Source organism: Arctopsyche grandis, chromosome 12, assembly GCF_051622035.1.
Source record: "Arctopsyche grandis isolate Sample6627 chromosome 12, ASM5162203v2, whole genome shotgun sequence".
In the NCBI taxonomy this organism is placed as follows: Eukaryota; Metazoa; Arthropoda; class Insecta; order Trichoptera; family Hydropsychidae; genus Arctopsyche; species Arctopsyche grandis.
Genome location: NC_135366.1, coordinates 16,110,699 through 16,131,514, shown reverse-complemented (window position 1 = coordinate 16,131,514; position 20,816 = coordinate 16,110,699). Strand labels below are relative to the sequence as shown.

Sequence of the window (20,816 nt, the reverse complement as noted above, 5' to 3'; positions counted from 1 at the left end):
ATGCAACCAAAATGTTTAAACAATAGGCACCAATCATTTCTTATCAAAAAAAAAATATACATATATATATATATATATATATATATATATATATATATATATATATATATATATATATATATATATATATATATATATATATATATATATATATACTATATATACCAATACATATTTTTACTTTATCTATATACATACGTAGTAACAATATATGAAGTTTTGTGATCATGCGAAAATTCGAACTCGGAATCGATTACTGATCACGTTTTTATGATCTAGAAAAAATGTGTGCGTGTCTGTGTATTTTGGGGATTTTTTGAACACCGTTAGTCCTATCGAACTGAAACTTAGTATCGGTTACTGAAATTCTTATCGTCACAACGTAATTTTATTTAAATTATTGTAATTAGCACTTATTGCCGCATTTTGAGCAACTCATGTGACTTAAAAACCATTCTATCAAACGGCAACACTAAGAAAATAGAATTCTAAAAATCTAATTTTTCATAACATAAGTATGTATGTACATTATTTTTTTAGACAATTGCTATTTGATAACTTTATTAGAGCTCGCGTGCATAAGTCATTTAACATTGAAAAACTGGATAAAGGTCAATTTATTATTTTATATTTAACGCAATTTTCATCATTTTTTATCCTACAAAAAAAAACGTCTCTATTTACAATCTTCAATACAGACAGTATTACCTTTCATCACACGAAATACTATTATCGCACTTGATATGACATATCGCATGATTTCAATTCTACCTAGTTTATTTATTCCTACCTATGTATGATACATATGAACACATAACGTAAATGAAATGTTGGATTTAAAAAAAAATTCGGATGCTGCGTATCGAATTCGGACCAAATTAGATAATACAACAGGTACAATACAATCATAGTTGCGCAATTGCGCATGCGCACTTTACATAGTTATCATGCACTGATGCATACTAAATGGAGCGTGCAAACAACGAACATTTTCCACCTGTGTAAAGCGAATTATGGACTTGAAAGTGAAAAAAACAAGAAAAAAGAAATGTAAAAAAAACGGCAAGCATTCGTAAATTCTTATCAATGAGTATGGCTAATGTCAACTTGATAACGACCGCCGGATCTGACAATATATAGGTTTAACCGACCAATTTTGAAAAATTACATACATACCGAACGATAGTGAATCGTGATGCACAGTTCGAAATTACATATTGTGTAATAAGAATATCGTATTTTTTCGTACTAAGCAATTATAAACACATCAGACAGTCGCAATTAAATGCCTGCTATAATTACCTCTGTACAATTTGTTATTGCAATTGTGTAGTTGCTTACTATATTATATGCGTTCAAGTATACATATCATACATATGCGTAAAATTTAAAGGCCAAGGATTAGTAATTGAGAAAGAATAACTAGACTATTTAGAATATAAATTAACTACTATATGTATATTATATACGCAATTGGTTACCGAAATGGCACAGTTACTGTCACTATCGTAACCGGTGAGGTAAAATCGTTCCGCATTCGCGGTCAAGAAGAGTGATGATTAATTTGCCTTTTTACGTTTAATTCGTTTTTATTTGTGATATAATCATGACGTAATTTTATACGGTGTCATCGCGATGCAATTCAACAGAAAATATTCAAGTATATAGCTTGTTGCTGAAAGGTGATAACAGAACAACTAGATGGATCTAGAAATTCCAAATTATAATATGTAAAATGAAATGTAATGATAACATAAATATCTATACATACATACATATATATATACATATATTAGGAAGTAACTGAAAGTAAACGAAGACGAATTCGCAGAAAAAAATTGGGAACAGTTCCAAGTTTGAAAAGGAAATGAATTGTAAATATGATAATAAGTATTGAAGTTTCTTTAATTCACCTGTGTCTTCATACAGCAATTTAAATTATATAATCATGTAATTGCTTTTGATAAGAAATATCTAATCAGTTAGTTATCTCTGATAAACAATGATAATATACTAATAAAATTCGATTTAAATAATGAAATAAAAAAAGATAAAGCATGTAAATTAATTGAATTAAAGAAAACGGTATGGTGATGCACTTTATAACAGTTTTCAGTTATATAGCATGAAATTCAAAGTCACAAATAGATTAAATCCATTAAGAACCAGCCCACGAGAGACCAACAGAATTATACCAAAATAGATACACTAAAAGCAATGGTGACACATGGGAGATATAAAAGAGGTAAGTGATTCAGCCTGTTGGAAATATGAACATAAGACCATGTTAAAACCTTTTAAACTGAAACACAACTACGGAATGTCGTATTGTGATACTCGAAACTGGCAGTGTCACGTCTCGATCACAAATTGAGCATCCACTTAGCCCGTGGAGCATTCAGACTATTCGCTGCATGTGATAAAATCTCTATTGTGCAACGCGTAGTTTAGCTGAATTTAACTTGTTCGAAAACGGAAAATCTCCTTGAGATAGACCCACAAGATGTTGATAGCGAATGGTGTCTCTCGCCTACGTACTGCTCGTTATTGCCAATTATGTGCAACAGTTGCTGGAGCGGATTGGGTGGGAAGACGTACATACATACATACAACGCAGACTCCAAAACTGTTTGTTGAATTGAAACGAATTTGCGATGCGAAAACTTTCCGATGAAAAATTTAGTTCATGTGTTCAAGTTTTCTAGATTCATTGCAATTTTAACATCGATAACTGCATATATGTACACATGCATTATCATAATGCAACAAAGCTATCAATATGCGTGCGATAAATTTCAGATAAGCAGTAATAAGATAACTCACCCGCAAGTACAAATTTCACAGACGCATTTCTCTTTCGGTTGGTGCGGTTGCTTCTCTAGAGGCTTTTTCTTGTCTGGCTTGTCATCCTTTGGCTTCTTGTCAATTGGTTTTGGCTCTTTACCATCGGTGATCCTTTGAGTATGAGTCATACTTGTGAAGTCATCTTTCTTGATGTCGCTGGTCGTTATCGAGCGATCTACCACATCGTGGGTGACATGAGACACACGGGTGTCCTTCTGTAACAATTTAAAACGATTCAAATTAAATTAAAAGTTCGAAACTCACGCTTAGGATTTTCCTAGTTCTGGTGAAATAAATAAAATAGAAAACGGGCATGTAAACTTACAAATTGCTTGACATCCGTGGTTTTATCAACAAATGTCTTCCTGTCGACCTTCTCATCGGTTTTCGCATCTTCGTAAGTGACAATTTTGGTTTTGACTCCATTTTCAATGACATACTTGATGACTTCAACTTTCGTCGTCGATTTTTCCACCTTGAATGCTTTCTTTGTTACTTCGGTGGTGTTTGATCTAAACTCTTGGGTGGTCGAAAAGACATCATCGGTCACTACGGTTTTGTCATCGGTGATTCGAGAAATTTGGTTCGGTCTATCGTCTTCGGGTTTCCCCGGTTTTCCAGGTTCATCTCTGCCGGGTTTCTTCTTGCCAGGTTTTCCTGGTTCTTCCTTATCGAAAATATCAGAAGGCTTTTTAGGTTTACCCGGTTCTTTTGTTTTTGACGGTTTTTCTGGTTTATCGTCGGGTTGTCCCGGTCTTTTAGGTTCCTTATCACCAGGTCGCTTATCACCGGGCTTTCCAGGCTCTTTCTCAAATGGTGTCTTGTCTCCTGGTTTGTCATCTCTGGGTTTACCAGGTTTATCACCAATGGGCTTCGGTGATCTGTCATCATCAACAAAAGATTCGTTTATAATGAATGTCGTATTCAGAGATTCATCGACGAACTTAGAAGTGTGAGTTGATTTGAAGTCTTTGATATCTGTAAACTTGCTAGTTTTGAAAAGCTCATCTACGATCGTAGATTCATCAGTAAATTCTCTTGTGATTCTTCGATCATCTGTTGGCTTTGGTGATTTTTCATCGGGTTTTTTGGGAATGCCTTTCTGATCTTTAGGCGATTTATCATCGGGTTTTTTAGGTGTAATGAATGTTTTGATTCCATTTTCTACGACATAATTAACAGTTGGCTTGTCAATAGGTTTTTTTTTGTCGGTTTCACCTGGATATTCTGAAACGGGTTTCTTTTCAAATTTAGGACGATCGGAATCGAAATCATCGTGTTGTGGAAAATCGTCCCTTTTCGCAGGTTTATCTTTTCTGATGACTGTTTTAATACCATTTTCAATTACATAAGTAGCTGTAGATGAAAATGAATCTACTGATGCCGTATCGTCTATATCACTTATTAAACGAGTAAAAGTTTTCTTAGGCTTATCGGGTTTATCATCAGTTTTCTTCGGCTCAGTTGGTTTGACTATATAAGTTTTCAAACCATTCTCGATGACATAAGCAGGGGAATCTTTTGGTTTTTCTTCTTCTTTAGTTGGTTTATCTTTCGGTGATTTTTCCAATGGTTGTTTCTTATCAGGTTTAGTTTTATCGTCTTGTTTTGGAGACTTCTCTTTCTCGTCATCTGGTTTTTTTGGAGTAGTTTTCGGTTTCTTGTGAATAGCAATTCGAACTCCATTTTCAATTACATAAGTTACTGGCTCATCCTTATCATCGGGCTCCATAAATTTATCTTTTGTTTTTTTAGGATATTTATCATCACCCTCTTTAGGACTTTTCTCTCCAGGTTTTCCAGGTTCTCCAGGCTCTCCAGGTTTTCCAGGTTTTCCAGGTTTCACAGGTTTTCCTGGTCTTCCGGGTTCATCATCAATGGGACGGCCATCCTTTGGTGATTTTTCCTTTTTGTCTTCTGGTTTCTTCGGAGTTTTATGTATAGCAGTTCTAACTCCATTTTCTATAACATAAGTAACTGTCTCCTCAGTCACATTTGTTGTGTCGTCGAATCGTTCAAATGTAGTTCTATCCACCACTTTCGAAACCTTTCTGTCGACCGGTTCGTCGGGATAATCATCTCCGGGCTTTTTGGGAGATTTACCATCACGATCCTTCGGGCTTTTATCTCCGGGTTTTCCAGGTTTTCCTGGTCTTCCGGGTTCATCATCCGTGGGACGGCCATCCTTTGGTGATTTCTCCCTTTTGTCTTCTGGTTTCTTCGGAGTTTTGTGTATAGCAGTTCTAACTCCATTTTCTATTACATAAGTAACTGTCTCTTCAGTCACATTTGTTGTATCATCGAATCGTTCAAATGTAGTTCTATCCACCACTTTCGAAACCTTTCTGTCAACGGTTTCATCGGGATAATCATCTCCGGGCTTTTTGGGAGATTTACCATCACGATCCTTCGGGCTTTTATCTCCGGGTTTTCCAGGTTTTCCTGGTCTTCCGGGTTCATCATCCGTGGGACGGCCATCCTTTGGTGATTTCTCCCTTTTGTCTTCTGGTTTCTTCGGAGTTTTGTGTATAGCAGTTCTAACTCCATTTTCTATTACATAAGTAACTGTCTCTTCAGTCACATTTGTTGTATCATCGAATCGTCCAACGGTAGTTCTATCCACCACTTTCGAAACCTTTCTGTCGACCGGTTCGTCGGGATAATCATCTCCGGGCTTTTTGGGAGATTTACCATCACGATCCTTCGGGCTTTTATCTCCGGGTTTTCCAGGTTTTCCTGGTCTTCCGGGTTCATCATCCGTGGGACGGCCATCCTTTGGTGATTTCTCCCTTTTGTCTTCTGGTTTCTTCGGAGTTTTGTGTATAGCAGTTCTAACTCCATTTTCTATTACATAAGTAACTGTCTCTTCAGTCACATTTGTTGTATCATCGAATCGTCCAACGGTAGTTCTATCCACCACTTTCGAAACCTTTCTGTCGACCGGTTCGTCGGGATAATCATCTCCAGGCTTTTTGGGAGATTTACCATCACGATCCTTCGGGCTTTTATCTCCGGGTTTTCCAGGTTTTCCTGGTCTTCCGGGTTCATCATCCGTGGGACGGCCATCCTTTGGTGATTTCTCCCTTTTGTCTTCTGGTTTCTTCGGAGTTTTGTGTATAGCAGTTCTAACTCCATTTTCTATTACATAAGTAACTGTCTCTTCAGTCACATTTGTTGTATCATCGAATCGTCCAACGGTAGTTCTATCCACCACTTTCGAAACCTTTCTGTCGACCGGTTCGTCGGGATAATCATCTCCAGGCTTTTTGGGAGATTTGCCATCACGATCCTTGGGGCTTTTATCTCCGGGCTTTCCAGGTTTTCCTGGTCTTCCGGGTTCATCCTCAGTGGGACGGCCATCCTTTGGTGATTTCTCCCTTTTGTCTTCTGGTTTCTTCGGAGTTTTGTGTATAGCAGTTCTAACCCCATTTTCTATAACATAAGTAACTGTCTCCTCAGTCACATTTGTTGTGTCGTCAAATCGTTCAAATGTAGTTCTATCCACCACTTTCGAAACCTTTCTGTCAACGGGTTCATCGGGATAATCATCTCCAGGCTTTTTGGGAGATTTACCGTCACGATCCTTGGGGCTTTTATCTCCAGGCTTTCCTGGTTTTCCTGGTCTTCCGGGTTCATCATCAGTGGGACGGCCATCCTTTGGTGATTTTTCCCTTTTGTCTTCTGGTTTCTTCGGAGTTTTATGTATAGCAGTTCTAACTCCATTTTCTATTACATAAGTAACTGTCTCCTCAGTCACATTTGTTGTGTCGTCGAATCGATCAAATGTAGCTCTATCCACCACTTTCGAAACCTTTCTGTCAACGGGTTCATCGGGATAATCATCTCCAGGCTTTTTGGGAGATTTGCCGTCACGATCCTTGGGGCTTTTATCTCCGGGCTTTCCAGGTTTTCCTGGTCTTCCAGGTTCATCCTCAGTGGGACGGCCATCCTTTGGTGATTTCTCCCTTTTGTCTTCTGGTTTCTTCGGAGTTTTATGTATAGCAGTTCTAACTCCATTTTCTATAACATAAGTAACTGTCTCCTCAGTCACATTTGTTGTGTCGTCAAATCGTTCAAATGTAGTTCTATCCACCACTTTCGAAACCTTTCTGTCGACGGGTTCATCGGGATAATCATCTCCATGCTTTTTGGGAGATTTGCTGTCACGGTCCTTGGGGCTTTTATCTTCGGGTTTTCCTGGTTTTCCTGGTTTTCCAGGTTTTCCTGGTCTTCCGGGTTCATCATCCGTGGGACGGCCATCTTTTGGTGATTTCTCCCTTTTGTCTTCTGGTTTCTTCGGAGTTTTATGTATAGCAGTTCTAACTCCATTTTCTATAACATAAGTAACTGTCTCCTCAGTCACATTTGTTGTGTCGTCAAATCGTTCAAATGTAGTTCTATCCACCACTTTCGAAACCTTTCTGTCGACCGGTTCGTCGGGATAATCATCTCCAGGCTTTTTGGGAGTTTTACCATCACGATCTTTAGGGCTTTTATCTCCTGGTTTTCCAGGTTTACCAGGTTCCCCTTCAGTGGGGCGACCCTCTTTTTTGGGTGATTTCTCATTTTTATCGATCGGTTTCTTCGGTGTCTTGTATATAGCAGTCCTTATTCCATTTTCTATGACGTACGTTACAGTTTCGTCTTTTTCAATTTTCTTAGTAGACGTTATATCTGTTAATTTTGTTGGCTTTTCTGCGGATTTATCTCCTTTGCCAGGTTGTTTTTCAAGTGGCTTAAATTTATCCGGCTTATCTATTTCCATGGATTTGGATAGTTTGTCATCTGGCCCCTTGGAAGTACCAGTTGTTGATGATTTACCGATGAATGTTTTAACTCCATTTTCAATTATATACGACACCGTTTCTTCTGTGGTGCTTCTGATATTTTTAGTATCGCTTGTTTTGAATGTCATATCGGATAATTTCGTCAAAGTCTCATCTTCAAACTCTCTGTTCACTTTAATTATTTGGTCTTTAGGCTTTTCTGGTCTTCCAGGCTCCCTGCCAATTGGTTGATATTTTTCAGGTTTGTCATCGAATGGTGATCTTTCTTTCTTATTGTCAGGTTTTTTGGAACCGTCTTTGATAGACTTATGTATGTAAGTTTTTACTCCATTCTCTATCACATATGAAACTGTCTCGTCAGTTCTTCTGATATCATGTTCATCAAACTTCTCGATTAACGTTCTTTCGTCTGTTACATGATCAATATCAAATGGTTTTTTTCCAAACTTTTCATCATCAGGTTCATCTCCTTTCCTGGGTTGTTTCTGGGTTGGGCGTGATTTGTCTGATTTGTCATCGTATTTCGGGAAAATTTCTTTTTTATCGTCTGGCTTCTTAGGTGTATCACCTTTAGGAGATTTTCTTATTACTGTTTTAACTCCATTTTCTATTACGTATGAAATTGTTTCTTCTGTTGTTTTTCTTATGTCTTTTTCATCTCTTTCGATTAAGGTTTTATGGTCTGTCACTGTTGTAACGTATTCTTCGCCGTCAGGTCCTCTTACCAGTTTTGTAAGTGTACCGTCAGGTCTATCCACTTTTACAGGCTCTTTTCCAGCCGGACGATATTTGTCGGGTTTGTCATCAGACTTTGGTGACTTTTCCTTTTTAACGTCTTGCTTTTTGGGTGTTTTATGAATTGCAGTCCTAACCCCATTTTCGATAACGTAAGTGACGGTTTCTTCGCGTGATGTTCTTTCATCTTTTTCATCAAATTTCTGAACAGTTGTCTTTCTATCAACGGAAGTTGTTTCCCTATCTGAAGGTTTACGTGTGTCTTCTAGTGAGTCTTCTCTGCCAGATGATTTTCCTGCAGGACGCATTTTATCGGGTCTTTCTTTTTCAAACGTAATTTTTTCATCTGCTTTCTTAGGAGTTTTGTGTATAGCAGTCCTTATACCATTCTCAATAACATATGAAACCGTTTCTTCTATCGAACTTCTAATATTCTTTTCATCCCTCTTTTCAATCGTTGTTCTCATATCAGACGTTTCGGCGATACTAGCATCTCTGGCATATTTTGTTCTGTCTTCGTCGGGAGAATCTGGTTTTTCAGCAGATGATCTACCAGGTATATTCTTCGTTGTATCAGGTGTCTTGGGAGTTTTTTGAATATATGTTTTAATTCCATCTTCGATCACATATTTTACTGGTTCGTCGGCTGGTTTCTTTGACGTAGTAGTATCATCGCTCAAAATAGTTTTTACGCCATCTTTTATTATATATTTGACTGTAGTAGTTTTTAAGTCGAAAGATCTATCATCCGTTCCTTGTCTTACTACTTTAACATCTTCTGTATAAGGACCTTGATCCCGTCCGGGGACAAATTCAACATCTTCATTCAAGATAGTTTTAACGCCGTCTTTCATTATATAAGTTACGGTTGTCGTTTTTGTACCATACGATTTGTCTGTCGTAGTATCAACTGTTCCTTTTCGCCCTACATCTAAATTCTCCGTCGACGGTTCATTATCTCGACCTGGTGATTTTCCTGGTACGAATTCGGTGTCTTCACTCAGTATTGTTTTGACGCCATCCTTAATCATATACGTAACCGTCGTTGTCTTTGTATCATACGATTTATCGACGTCAGTATCATCTGTATCCGTATAAAAAACAGTTTCGGGAGCTTTTGATGACGTGGATTTCGTGTCTTCAGTAACTAAGATTTTAACACCGTCTCTAATAATATACTTAGAGCTGGTTGTTTTAGTATCAACAGATTTTTCCGATGTAGTACTTTTGATAACACCAGATTTGTCCTTCGTTGTTTTTTGTTTTTCATCTTTAGTCGGTTTCGATTTTTTATCGTCGGATTTTTTAGGTGAAGAACCTCTGGTGAATTTATTGAGGAAGGTCTTGATGCCATTTTCAATGACATATTGAACACCTGTTGATTCTGTAGTCGAGTCTGTTTTATCTTTCTTCGATGTTTTGGAATCCGGCTTCGTTTTATCATCTGGCTTTTTACCTTTCGGTTTTTCTTCAGATTTTTTAGGTGAAGGTTCCTTTTTTCCTTTATCGATATACGTTTTAATTCCGTTCTCAATTACATAATTGACATTGGATGTTTGGTAATCGACTGACTTGGTTGTATCTTCACGTGTCGATGAACTTGAAGTGGTTTTTACATCTTTTCTACTCTCACTATCGATGAAATCAACAGTGTCTCTGATTACGGTACTTTTTCCATCGGTTGGTGCTTTACCTCTCGGATATATGTAAGTTTTGACACCATTCTCCATCACATACTTTACTGGTTCGTCGGTGTATATTTTAGTATTTTTATCCACGTCTTCCAAATATCTCACATCGCTCCTAGTTCTATCGTCGACATTTTTAGAAGCAATAATTTTTTCATCCGTGCTGATAATTTTCTTCACACCATTTTCAATGATATATCTAGTTGTCGTTACTTTTGAATCGGAAGATTTTGCCATGTTTTTATCATCGACTATATATGAAGTCGTTTTTACGGTATCTTGACTGTCGCGATCATCTATAGTTTGGCGATTGACAGATTTTTCGTCGGTTTTCTTCGTCGTTGATCCTTTAACTCCTTTAGTAACAAGTGTCCTAATTCCATTTTCGATTACGTATGTAGCAGATTCATCCGTATGTTGCCTAACAATTTCTGCATCTCTCTTCATATCGGTTTTTCTGACATCTACCTCATCTCTCACACTCCGACTAATCTTATCATCGACATCTTGGGACGAAGTAATTTGCTCATCTTTGTTGAGAATCCTTTTGACTCCGTTTTCAATTACATAAGTAATGGTACTTGTTTTTGTATCACCGGTCCTCTGTATATCGTGAACTGTAGAACTTGATGTTTTCGTTGATGATCCTGTTGTTCCTTTCGTTATGTAGGTTTTGATACCATTTTCTATCACATAGGTACCTGTTGATGTAGTACTTTTATCGTCAGCAAAATCCATTTGTTCCGATACAACTTTACGATCTTCCATTATCTTTTCTTTCTTATCCTTATTTTTATCATCGGTTTTTTTGGATGACACAATTTTAGAACCTTTGTTAATGAGAGTCTTGATGCCATTTTCGATCACGTAAGTAGCGGTTGAACTTTCGGACTGCTTCGAATCTCTCTCTAAAGCCGATGATATTTGTTGTTCACCTCGAATAAAATCTTCAGAAATATCATATTTTGAAGTTTTACTTCCAGGTTGACCCAATTTAGATTTATCAATAACATTCTTCGAATCTTGTACAAAAGTATCGGTTATTTTATTTCCCAAGGAATCGTACAAGACAGTATTCGTGGACGTTATTAAATCTTGATCATTCTTCTGTTGTTGAACAGTTTCGGTTGAATATCCTTGAATAAGGGGTTTTGCACCTGGTTTTCCAGTATCGTAAGCGATTTTATCATCAAAATCCTTCCTTGCAAATTCAGTTTGAGGTGCTATTCCAGTTCCATACCGAGCCGAAGATTTTTCATCGCTACCTGTAGTTTGACTGCTACCCCATTCTCTTTTTTGATCTTCAATGACACGAGGTTTTCCGTCGATGTATTCCACGGCATAACTTTCAACCGAAGATTTACTTGTTCCGGAAACGACTTGAGACTTACTTGATTTAACCTCAGAAGTGCTCGAAACACTTTCGATTACATCACCACCATCTTTAATGAGTCGCACCATATCTCTGGGATCTCTCGTAGACTGAGGATCACTAGAGCTGGTGACGAGATATCTGTCGGTTTTATCACCAGAAATTTGATGTCTGGGAGATGTCATGTCTTCAAGGGGCAGTTCACCGGAATCAAAACAAACTTCGTTAGTAGAAGAAATTATTTTGCCATCGACAGTTTTGATTCTTTTAGTTGAATCGGATGAAGAATGATCGACGAAAGCCTTGTCTCCTGGCTTTCCAGAGTCGTATATACCTTTGTCTTCGAAAGTTCGTTTCGTGTAATCTTCACGAGTTTGTTGACCTGTTCCTGAAGTGCTTGAAGACGCTTCTTGAGTACCTGCGGAATGTGCATTGCCCCATTCTCTTGATGTGCTGTCAACTAAACGTTTTTTACCATCAACAATTTCGTATACGTAATTTGCCGAAGATGATTGTTGTGATGAAGTGACATTCTTCTGTGAACTTTGGCTAGACGTTGAGAATGTAGTCACGTTAGGATTGTCGGATCCTGGAACGATTTGCATTTTGGCATTGTTGGGATCGGCAGGATCGTACGCATAGAATGCGCTCGAGCTGCTTTGATTTTGTCGCGAAGGTTTTTCGGGTACAAATTTACCATCTTTTCCGCGAAGTTTTGTCGAATCTGTTACTAATCTATCACCTGTTGAAGTTCTCGAAACATTTCTACCCAGGTGTGTACGTTCCGCGTCCAAAAAAGATTCCGTCGCAGATACGTTTCTATTGGAAGCAGTGGAATGATCAGACGATTGAGCCAAAAACGCAGTGTTGAGACTCTGATCTGCAGACACGTCAGAAGTAGATTGCTCGAACGAACTAGAACTAGCTTCGAAAGTGCTGCGCTTGGAAGACTCTTGTTTGGAAGACGAAGACTTTGAGACGAACTCTCCAGTGTGGGTTTTCGACATATCACTGATGATCTCATCGCCGGACGTAATAGCTGTCGTAGTAGTGGCTACATCTCCAGCAGACGGAGATTCAGTGATGATGTAGTGAGGATGGGTGCTGTGAAAATCAGACAATGCCGAAGAACTTCCAATGGATTGATTGTCAGTCACGTCGGTTATCATGAGCGGGTCATCTTCTTCAACTTTGACATCGATCAGGCGAACTGTTTTACCCGAGGCTGTTTTGAATATCTTCTGCTGGGTGCTGGAGGAAGATGTAGAAGACGATGTCTTGTGGACGGTCGTCGAAGATGACGTTGAAGATTTCTCCGCTTTGGACGTCGAAGTCGACGTCGAAGTTTTGCTGGTACCAGCATCAGCCGGTTTTTTTCCTTTAATTGTCATTTTGGCACTTCATATAAATGTATAAAAATATAAGGCACTTTGATACGTAGATTTTTTTAACACTGTCGTTATTATTTTTAAAAAATTTAAATGCACACTATCACAAATATGGCTTGCGAAAGCAAAAATAAAATTCAGTCGTTTCTAAACAGTCGTTCGTGTGGTGACCGAACCACCAGGGAAAGCAACGCGTTGCGCGGTTCGCGACCGCAGCGGCCAACGGCCACTTACTGAATGATTGTGAGCCAACACTTTTACAAGAAGTCATCATCTCGAAGCCAGAGGTAACGCATTTCGGCTCGAGCTATCACAGTGGTTTTCAAACTTCGGCACAGAAAAAGATACCATCAATAGAGTCATCGATAGTATAAAAATGGTATATTTCAATCAATTTTATTTAAATGTGAACCGAGATTCAAACAGTATTTCATCATCACCATTTGTTTTTTGTTCATATATGTATGTATACATATTCATTGCAAGTTTACACATTTTAATAATCAGATCGAATTGTCAACTGCTTTAAATCGACAGCACATTTTCCACATGCAACAGGTGCTCATTTGTTGAATAAGAAATATCGAAAAATGTACGTACATATATACATATATATATATATATATATATATATATATATATATATATATATATATATATATATATATATATATATATATATATATATATATATATATGTATATGCTATTTACCAATATTACTAAAATACATATACATATATATTTACAAAGTATATAGAACGCCCAAAATTTTTAATGGTTTAGTTTGTATGCGAAAAATTTTTCACGAAATATACGTATCCGTTAATTGAGCATCGCTTTAAATTTCTATTTTACAATTCATTGTGTTTATATGAGCCGTCTAGTTTCAAAACCAGATAGATTCATTTTTTTCAATTTTCATTTTATGTTATTTTTGTTAGGTCAAAATACGGATCCATATGTTGGCCAAGTAAGAAAGTTCAAAGCAATTTACATCCTATTGAATTACTCAGCGTAAGTCAAGGTATGTTTCAAAATCAGATAAGTCTTGAAGTTTGCAACAAAACCAGATAGATCGCCCAGTGGAGGTTCCCTCGTGAGCCGCAGCGCAGTGTGTGTCGCGTCGCTTTCTGTTGTTGTTTATATAAATTGTCGCTTTCTGTTGTTGTTTCATATAAATCAGAAATAGTCTGTTTCAAAACAAGATAGATCCACAACATTGGTTGCAAAACCAGATACATTACTAAACTTGGTTGCAAAACCAGATAGATCCAAAATTTTTTTTTTTTTTTTCAAAAACTAGTTATTGGTCAAAAGTGAAAATACAGTCAAGGATGTAAACATCTATGACCAGTTAATAGAATATATTTAAAAAAATAAAAATAAAAATTAAGCTAGTTATAAGTTTTTCCTTGTTCCTGAAAAATTTCTAAAAACTGACTTATCTGGTTTTGAAACTAGACGGCTCATATGTTTGTGTTATTGTTTGTTGCAAAGAAATTTAAAATTATTCAGCTAGCATTCTGTGTTTCTAGAATAAATTCGTTATATACATAAATAATTATTAAGAAATAAAAAACTTATTATTTTTACAGATACTGAACGCATGTTCAATTAGTGGATATATGTACATATATAAATAAAATGCCACAACATTTTACTTTCCATTTAATTTCATCAGATACAATTAGTTTTATATTCAAACTAGATATAATACTGTCCTATAAATTGCATTTTTGTGGTTTAAGAATAAAAGTACTTATGTATGTACGTCAGACAGTCAAACAAAAAATAACATTTTTTTAAGTATATTATACATACATTTATTGTGTGCATTAAGTTTTACATACTAACAACAGTTTTAAATTTGACATTGCTTGAAAAACATTAAATTTACATTCTTACGTTTGTTATGATAATTTAAACAAACTTATAAGAGGCTTGTAAAAATAAATAATACTTCACCAATAGCATGTATACATATATCACATTGACATTGGGCATATTAGATACAGGAACGTATACCTCAACACATACTACATACATATACATATATGTGTCAAAGTTTAATCGATAAGGGAATGTAAGGATTTTACACATTTTAGATCAAATAAATGTATTGAAAATAAAAACGAACACTTGATTCATTCGTAAGAATATTTACATTTCCGAATCGGTTATAAAAATTATATATGTACTAAAAAATTGCAAGCGATAACCTTGTTCAAACATGCGGGCAAACTTTTTTATCACATTTACTGAATAAAAATAAAAAAAACTCAAATTTCACTCAAAATAAACCATAATTAGTAAAAAGATGTACATATATTTGGCCCATCTATGTTATAGTACATAAATTAAATCGGAACATTTTATTCAAGATATTTTGTTCTGAGAATCATTATATTATATGTAGGTACATACTCAAACTTTTCATCACATATTTAAAATCGAAAGATTGACCCTATTAGGATTAGACGTGTTGATTATTCAAATGTTGCTTTATATAGAAATTGCGTTACGGTTCTACTTATATTTTTATAGAAAAATACTTATAGTGAACACGATGACGTGATCGTGATTCAAATGTAAAGTGATCCTTTGCGGTTGGTATTGCGGACAATTTTCGCATTAAATCTCCTCGTGGTCAATCGTGCGAAATTTGCAACTCGGCCAATTTCTTAGTTTTTTTCTTTCTATTAAGTCATACACCTAGGGTTTTTATATATGTATACATATATGATACATATTATTGTTTTGTTTGGAAATATTGTATCACAATTCTATTTATGAGTATGCGTCTGAACTGAATCAACTCGTGATTCAGTCTCGCTTGTGCATTACATATTTATACAGAGATTTAGTCACAGCAGCCGAGAAGTTGCGAGACGAACCATGTTGGTTTTGTTGACTCAAAACACTTCTTGTTTCATGTCGACAATTCATTGAATTGGCACGCGAACTCTCTATTTATATGCGACAGTGAAATTCAACCTTTTGCATGTGAGTACGCGCGCATCTGAAAATACATTTTTACTGACCGCGTTTCCTTTGCGAATGTTTTGCTCTTTTTCTCTAGAAGGATATTTCAAGATGTGGTGTTTAAAATTTCTTTTTTTTTCTTGTTTCAGGCTATAAAGAATGCCACTAAGATCTGCTGAGAGATATAACATACATATGTACACGTGCGCTTTTTTCTTTGAAACTGGGGTGATAGCTGATGCGAAACGTCTGGTTCGAAAACTGGATATTTTGATGTAACAACCCAAATTGCAGTGTCTCAAATATATTCATTGTAATGTGAGTGAAAGTACCTATAATTTTTTTAAATTGTAATTCACTATTCTTCTATTGACTTTTATTTATCCGATAAAATAAGTCACCAATTACAATATATTATACATTCATCTTAATATGTAATTTCGAAAGAAACTTTGTATGTATGTATGTTTATTTGTTTGTTTGGTTCGTAAAGTCCGTGACGTTAAATTTAATAAAAAAACAAATGAATATTCAAATAAATTTAAATAAAATAACACTAATTATGTTTACTATTAGATTAGCCATGTTTAAGCGGTTTATATTACAAATACCGAGCGAAGCCGGGTAAAAATATTATATAATATTATTGTCAAAGATTACTTGGATTCGAATCTGACATATGAGCCGCTATTAATTAAATATGTGCAGAATAAACTTTTTACAGGCCATCAATATTCTTAAATTCTGTTAAACGCAAAACATTATATTTAATGTTTTCTCTAATTGTGAAGATTCTCGAAATGAAGAAAATTGGACTTATGCCACTTTCAATTATAACGGCTCATATATAAAGTACCTTATAGATTTACTTATAGCTTTCCTTTTTTTAATTGAGGTTCGGTTAAGTTTTGATACAAGTATACGATCAAATATATTCTTTAGAATCAAATATTTCATAGAATAAACATATTTATTTGCACCGCTTTGAAGCGAGATCCTACTTCCTTTCTTTTTCGGGGGCCTTACGGCATAAACTCGAAAAATTAAATTAAATGAGTGAATGAAGACTCGAAAAATGAACTCATACCAAAGCATTAAGATTAGGAGGGAGGGTAAACAGGTTTGTCGTCTCCCATGAATCTTGTCCCTTAAACCGCTTACCCCCACTCCTAATCTCAATGCTTTGGTCCGAGTTCATTTTTCGAGTCTTAATCAACTCAGAGTTTGCGCCACAAGGTAGACCCTTTATTTTATATTAAACAACAAGAATGAGAAACTGACAAAAGATTGGTTGAAAAGTTTAGAAAATATATTAATTGTTCACAATACATTCATACTTTTTATTAATATTAATGGCACAACTTGAGTCTTTGAACTCATAAAAAGAAGAAACAATATGAGAAATTTGACTTGAAATTCAATCTGTAAGCTGGCGAGGGGAGACAATGAAGTTGAGAAAATAATTGATTTTTTAAATAACAATTTGTATGAAAAAGGTTATTTGCTTCAACAGAATATACATATAATACATACATGTACACATTGTATGTACAATACAATGACCAGTAACGATGACTCAAACCCATCAATGTATTTATGAATTAGTACCTCAACTAAGTCATTTGCTGGATTTAGCTTGAACGGACGGACATTCACCTCTTTATTCAGCTGAAAAGTCACGTATAAATGAAATGTTTATAAATAAAATAATAAGTAAGATCGCCAGCAATCACGAATGATTCAAAAGTATGTGTATTTACATGTCATAATGCTTAAAATAAATTTAATTTAAATAAATATGCACGTACTTCTCAATTGATCTATCTTCGAATCTAATAGACATTTTTAAAAACAAATGAATAAAAATATATTATTTTAATAACAAAACAAGTGGCATTTCATTAAGAATAGATATCCACATACAATATATTGAATTGAAAACAGCTAAAATTTAAATACAATTCAAATTCAAGTGTGTATGTATGTACTCCCACTAGAAAATTGAAATTGTCAAACATCTGCTGATCTGATCCTCCCACTGAAAGCAATTTCATTCAACCGGTTCAATTTTCATGTCGAAAATAAAATTAAAAGGCAACCATTAACCGATAGACATTACGGAACGCTTTGAAAATGAGCACATACTACATACGTACATACATAATTCAAGTACGCATCAAAAGGGCGACGTGGTATCAATACATAATAAACAATTTTACTCAGAAATGATTATGAAATTTATTATTCCTTATAAAAACTTTATAAATAAGCATAAAATGCATGAATAGCGCTCTCCGACGTTGAGGGACGCAACCCACTTTAACTGTTTATGGAAAAACATGACCCCAAAAGGCAAAACGGGTTAAGCAACGCATACATATTCACGATACGAAGAAATTCATATATATAAGTTTGCATAAAAACAACCAAAAACGAGTATGTACAGTTTTCGAGAATATTCGCCACAGCTACTTACGTGTGGTAACGAACGTGTTAAAAATTCACGTACAAATTTGGCAGTAATTAAAGATTCGTAAGACGGCTCGTTTTGAAATTAAGACCATATACAAAATGGAACAAGAAATGATGATTTAAGTAAAAAAAAAAATTCACTAATTATTACCAGTCAATAGAATGTAGTTATATTTATTTTAAGATATGTACATATGGGCTCAAATGGACTCTCCTCTTAAAACCCATAAGATATGTATATGAGAAATAGGAAACCGAAGATGTGGGTGAGAAGTATGAGAAGAGTAGTGGATATAGTGGAGAGAGTGAAGAGATTAAAATGGAAATGGATGAAAGGTGGACAAAGGAAGTGCTAGTATGGTACCCGAGAGATTATAAAATGGTGAAAGAAAGTCCGCAAAGAAGATGAGTGGACGAAATTAGACAAATATGTGGGGTGAGATGGATGAGAGTTGCGCAAAACAGAGAAGAATGGAAGTGTGTGGGAGAGGCCTTCATCCAGCAATGGATGATGAATGGCTGATGAATGGATGATGAAGACGATGAAATGGACTTTTGAATATAATTTTTTTACTTTAAATATTTTACAACCCATAGCAAAATTCATCTAACCGAGAGAAACCCATCATTTTATTCGACTTTGGCTGGAGATCGACTAAGGAAACATATGCATGTACGTCTGAATATTTTTCTCTACCTTGCTAATTTTTTAATTACGTTTAAGAACATTACTTCAAAAGCTGCAGCCGATTTTCTGTTCGTTCCATCGTCTTTCTAGACAATTAGTATTTCAGATGTCAAAATGTGGTTGTCACCCAGATTCTAGAGGTGTATCATTATTTTGGTAATATGGATGCATTGTAATGGCTTTCGGTGGTAGTGTGGGACCCGAACGCCCACAGACCCACTCGAGCACCTTCAACTCCTTATAAGTCCACGGGGAGTTGGCCGTGTCTCGACTAACCTGATCACCTTTGATATACAGCGAAAATTGCAAAACAGGACTCTCACACAATCGCACGAGAACTCATTCCACAGAATATTTACAAGATAGAGAATTTTCTTCTCGAACTTATCGCGCGACAACCTTGAGTACCAAGATCCAATTTAAAAATCATTGATAAATCCTCGCTGCATTCGTGGAAATTGTCTTCAGAGGCGGTTTTAGTGTCCTCCTACGTTCTTGAACGAGTCTAACCACAGCTTTATAGAAAGCGGTGGTGGTCTCTTTGGCGACTTTCGGTGAGTCAGTCGTCTCGAACGCCTCCTCCAAATCCACCCACGTCCATTAATCGTATTTGTCCAAAACAACAGGTTCAATACGGTCTATTTATAGCCGTTAGAGCTTTCTGCGATAGCTGGCTGGTTGGTGTTAGAAGATGTCTGCTGTTCTTCCCACCGATTGTCTCGTGCAAGAGGCGGGTCGAGGTGAACGAAGGTCAAATGCCTCTGAAGAGTTGTTAGACGAGCACGCATATCATTGCTAAAATTCCACGCCATGCAATCGAGCATCGTATGAGGTTCGAAGCTGTTCCTTTTGATTGATGCTACTAAATTTTATTCCATCTAACCTAATAAATGTTGAACTCAAACGCTGTAGAATTTGGTGAAAAATGGAAGTAAATGAGTCAATGTATACAAGGTGCACATGCCTACATATCGTATATAATAAGTGTCTATTGCGTGCGTGCGTGTCGAGCACGTGTGAATGTTCGTTTACATGCTCCATCTCAATTTCTCCCCTTGTAATCGTATATCGTGGAAAGAGACGCGGCATGTCACTTCGTTCACATTATCGGCCGACAAAAACAAAAGAACTTTGTTTCAAAAAAAATTATTAAATTTTAAATCATTAATAAATTATTAATTCCGTTGATCCGAATTACAATATTTTACGAGTGCACAACTACATATGTGCACACGGACCACTACATACATAATTACATATGTACGTATGTATGTATGTAATTATACATAAACTAAATCTACTGCATACGTATGTATATGTATATGTAAACACGCCTCAAAATTTGATTTTGATGAGTTTTAATGTCATTGTCATTGCTCAATATAATAATTATTAATATGTTCGACTACATACAAAATGTTATTAATAATATTCAATGGTTTCCAAGAAATTATTTTCTTGATAAAACAAGGACAAAATCAAGAAACTGATTTTAAGTGACAACTTCCAGTTTGTGAAAAACCAGCATCAAAGCATATTATGCCAAAGACGCGTAAAACGTATGTATAGCTAAACATTGAAAACACTGTTTTTGTTTTTTTTTTATTTAATATGCATATTTAAACGAAATTCTACAAAACCTTTACTAATAATGTTTGAACAATTTAATTTTTTACTTTTTGACACCTTATTACCAAAAGTAAAATTTTCAGCAAAAATATCAACAATACACATACAAACTATTATTAAAATTTATAAATTTTCTTTTAAATTCCAAAATATATATAAGATGTGGGTCTACCTCACGGGCCCGAATGTGAAACGCCCGAAAATGCAAATATCGGAAGGCAAAGATCGA

General features: G+C 35.6%; 1 protein-coding gene across 2 annotated transcripts in view; it reads right to left on the bottom strand.

Annotated features, from left to right (window-relative positions):
* Positions 1–13,083, bottom strand: part of Sdb (SAXO downstream of blistered) — a 44,282-nt gene extending 31,199 nt beyond the window's left edge. For both annotated transcript variants that reach the window (XM_077443551.1, XM_077443552.1), the window contains exons 1-2: positions 3,170–13,083; positions 2,824–3,059 (exon numbers count right to left, since the gene is read on the bottom strand). In XM_077443551.1, the coding sequence (XP_077299677.1) occupies positions 2,824–3,059; positions 3,170–12,817 (9,884 nt within the window). In that variant the 5' untranslated portion in view covers positions 12,818–13,083. The remainder of the gene's footprint in view (positions 1–2,823; positions 3,060–3,169) is intronic.
* Positions 13,084–20,816: the final 7,733 nt, after the last annotated feature.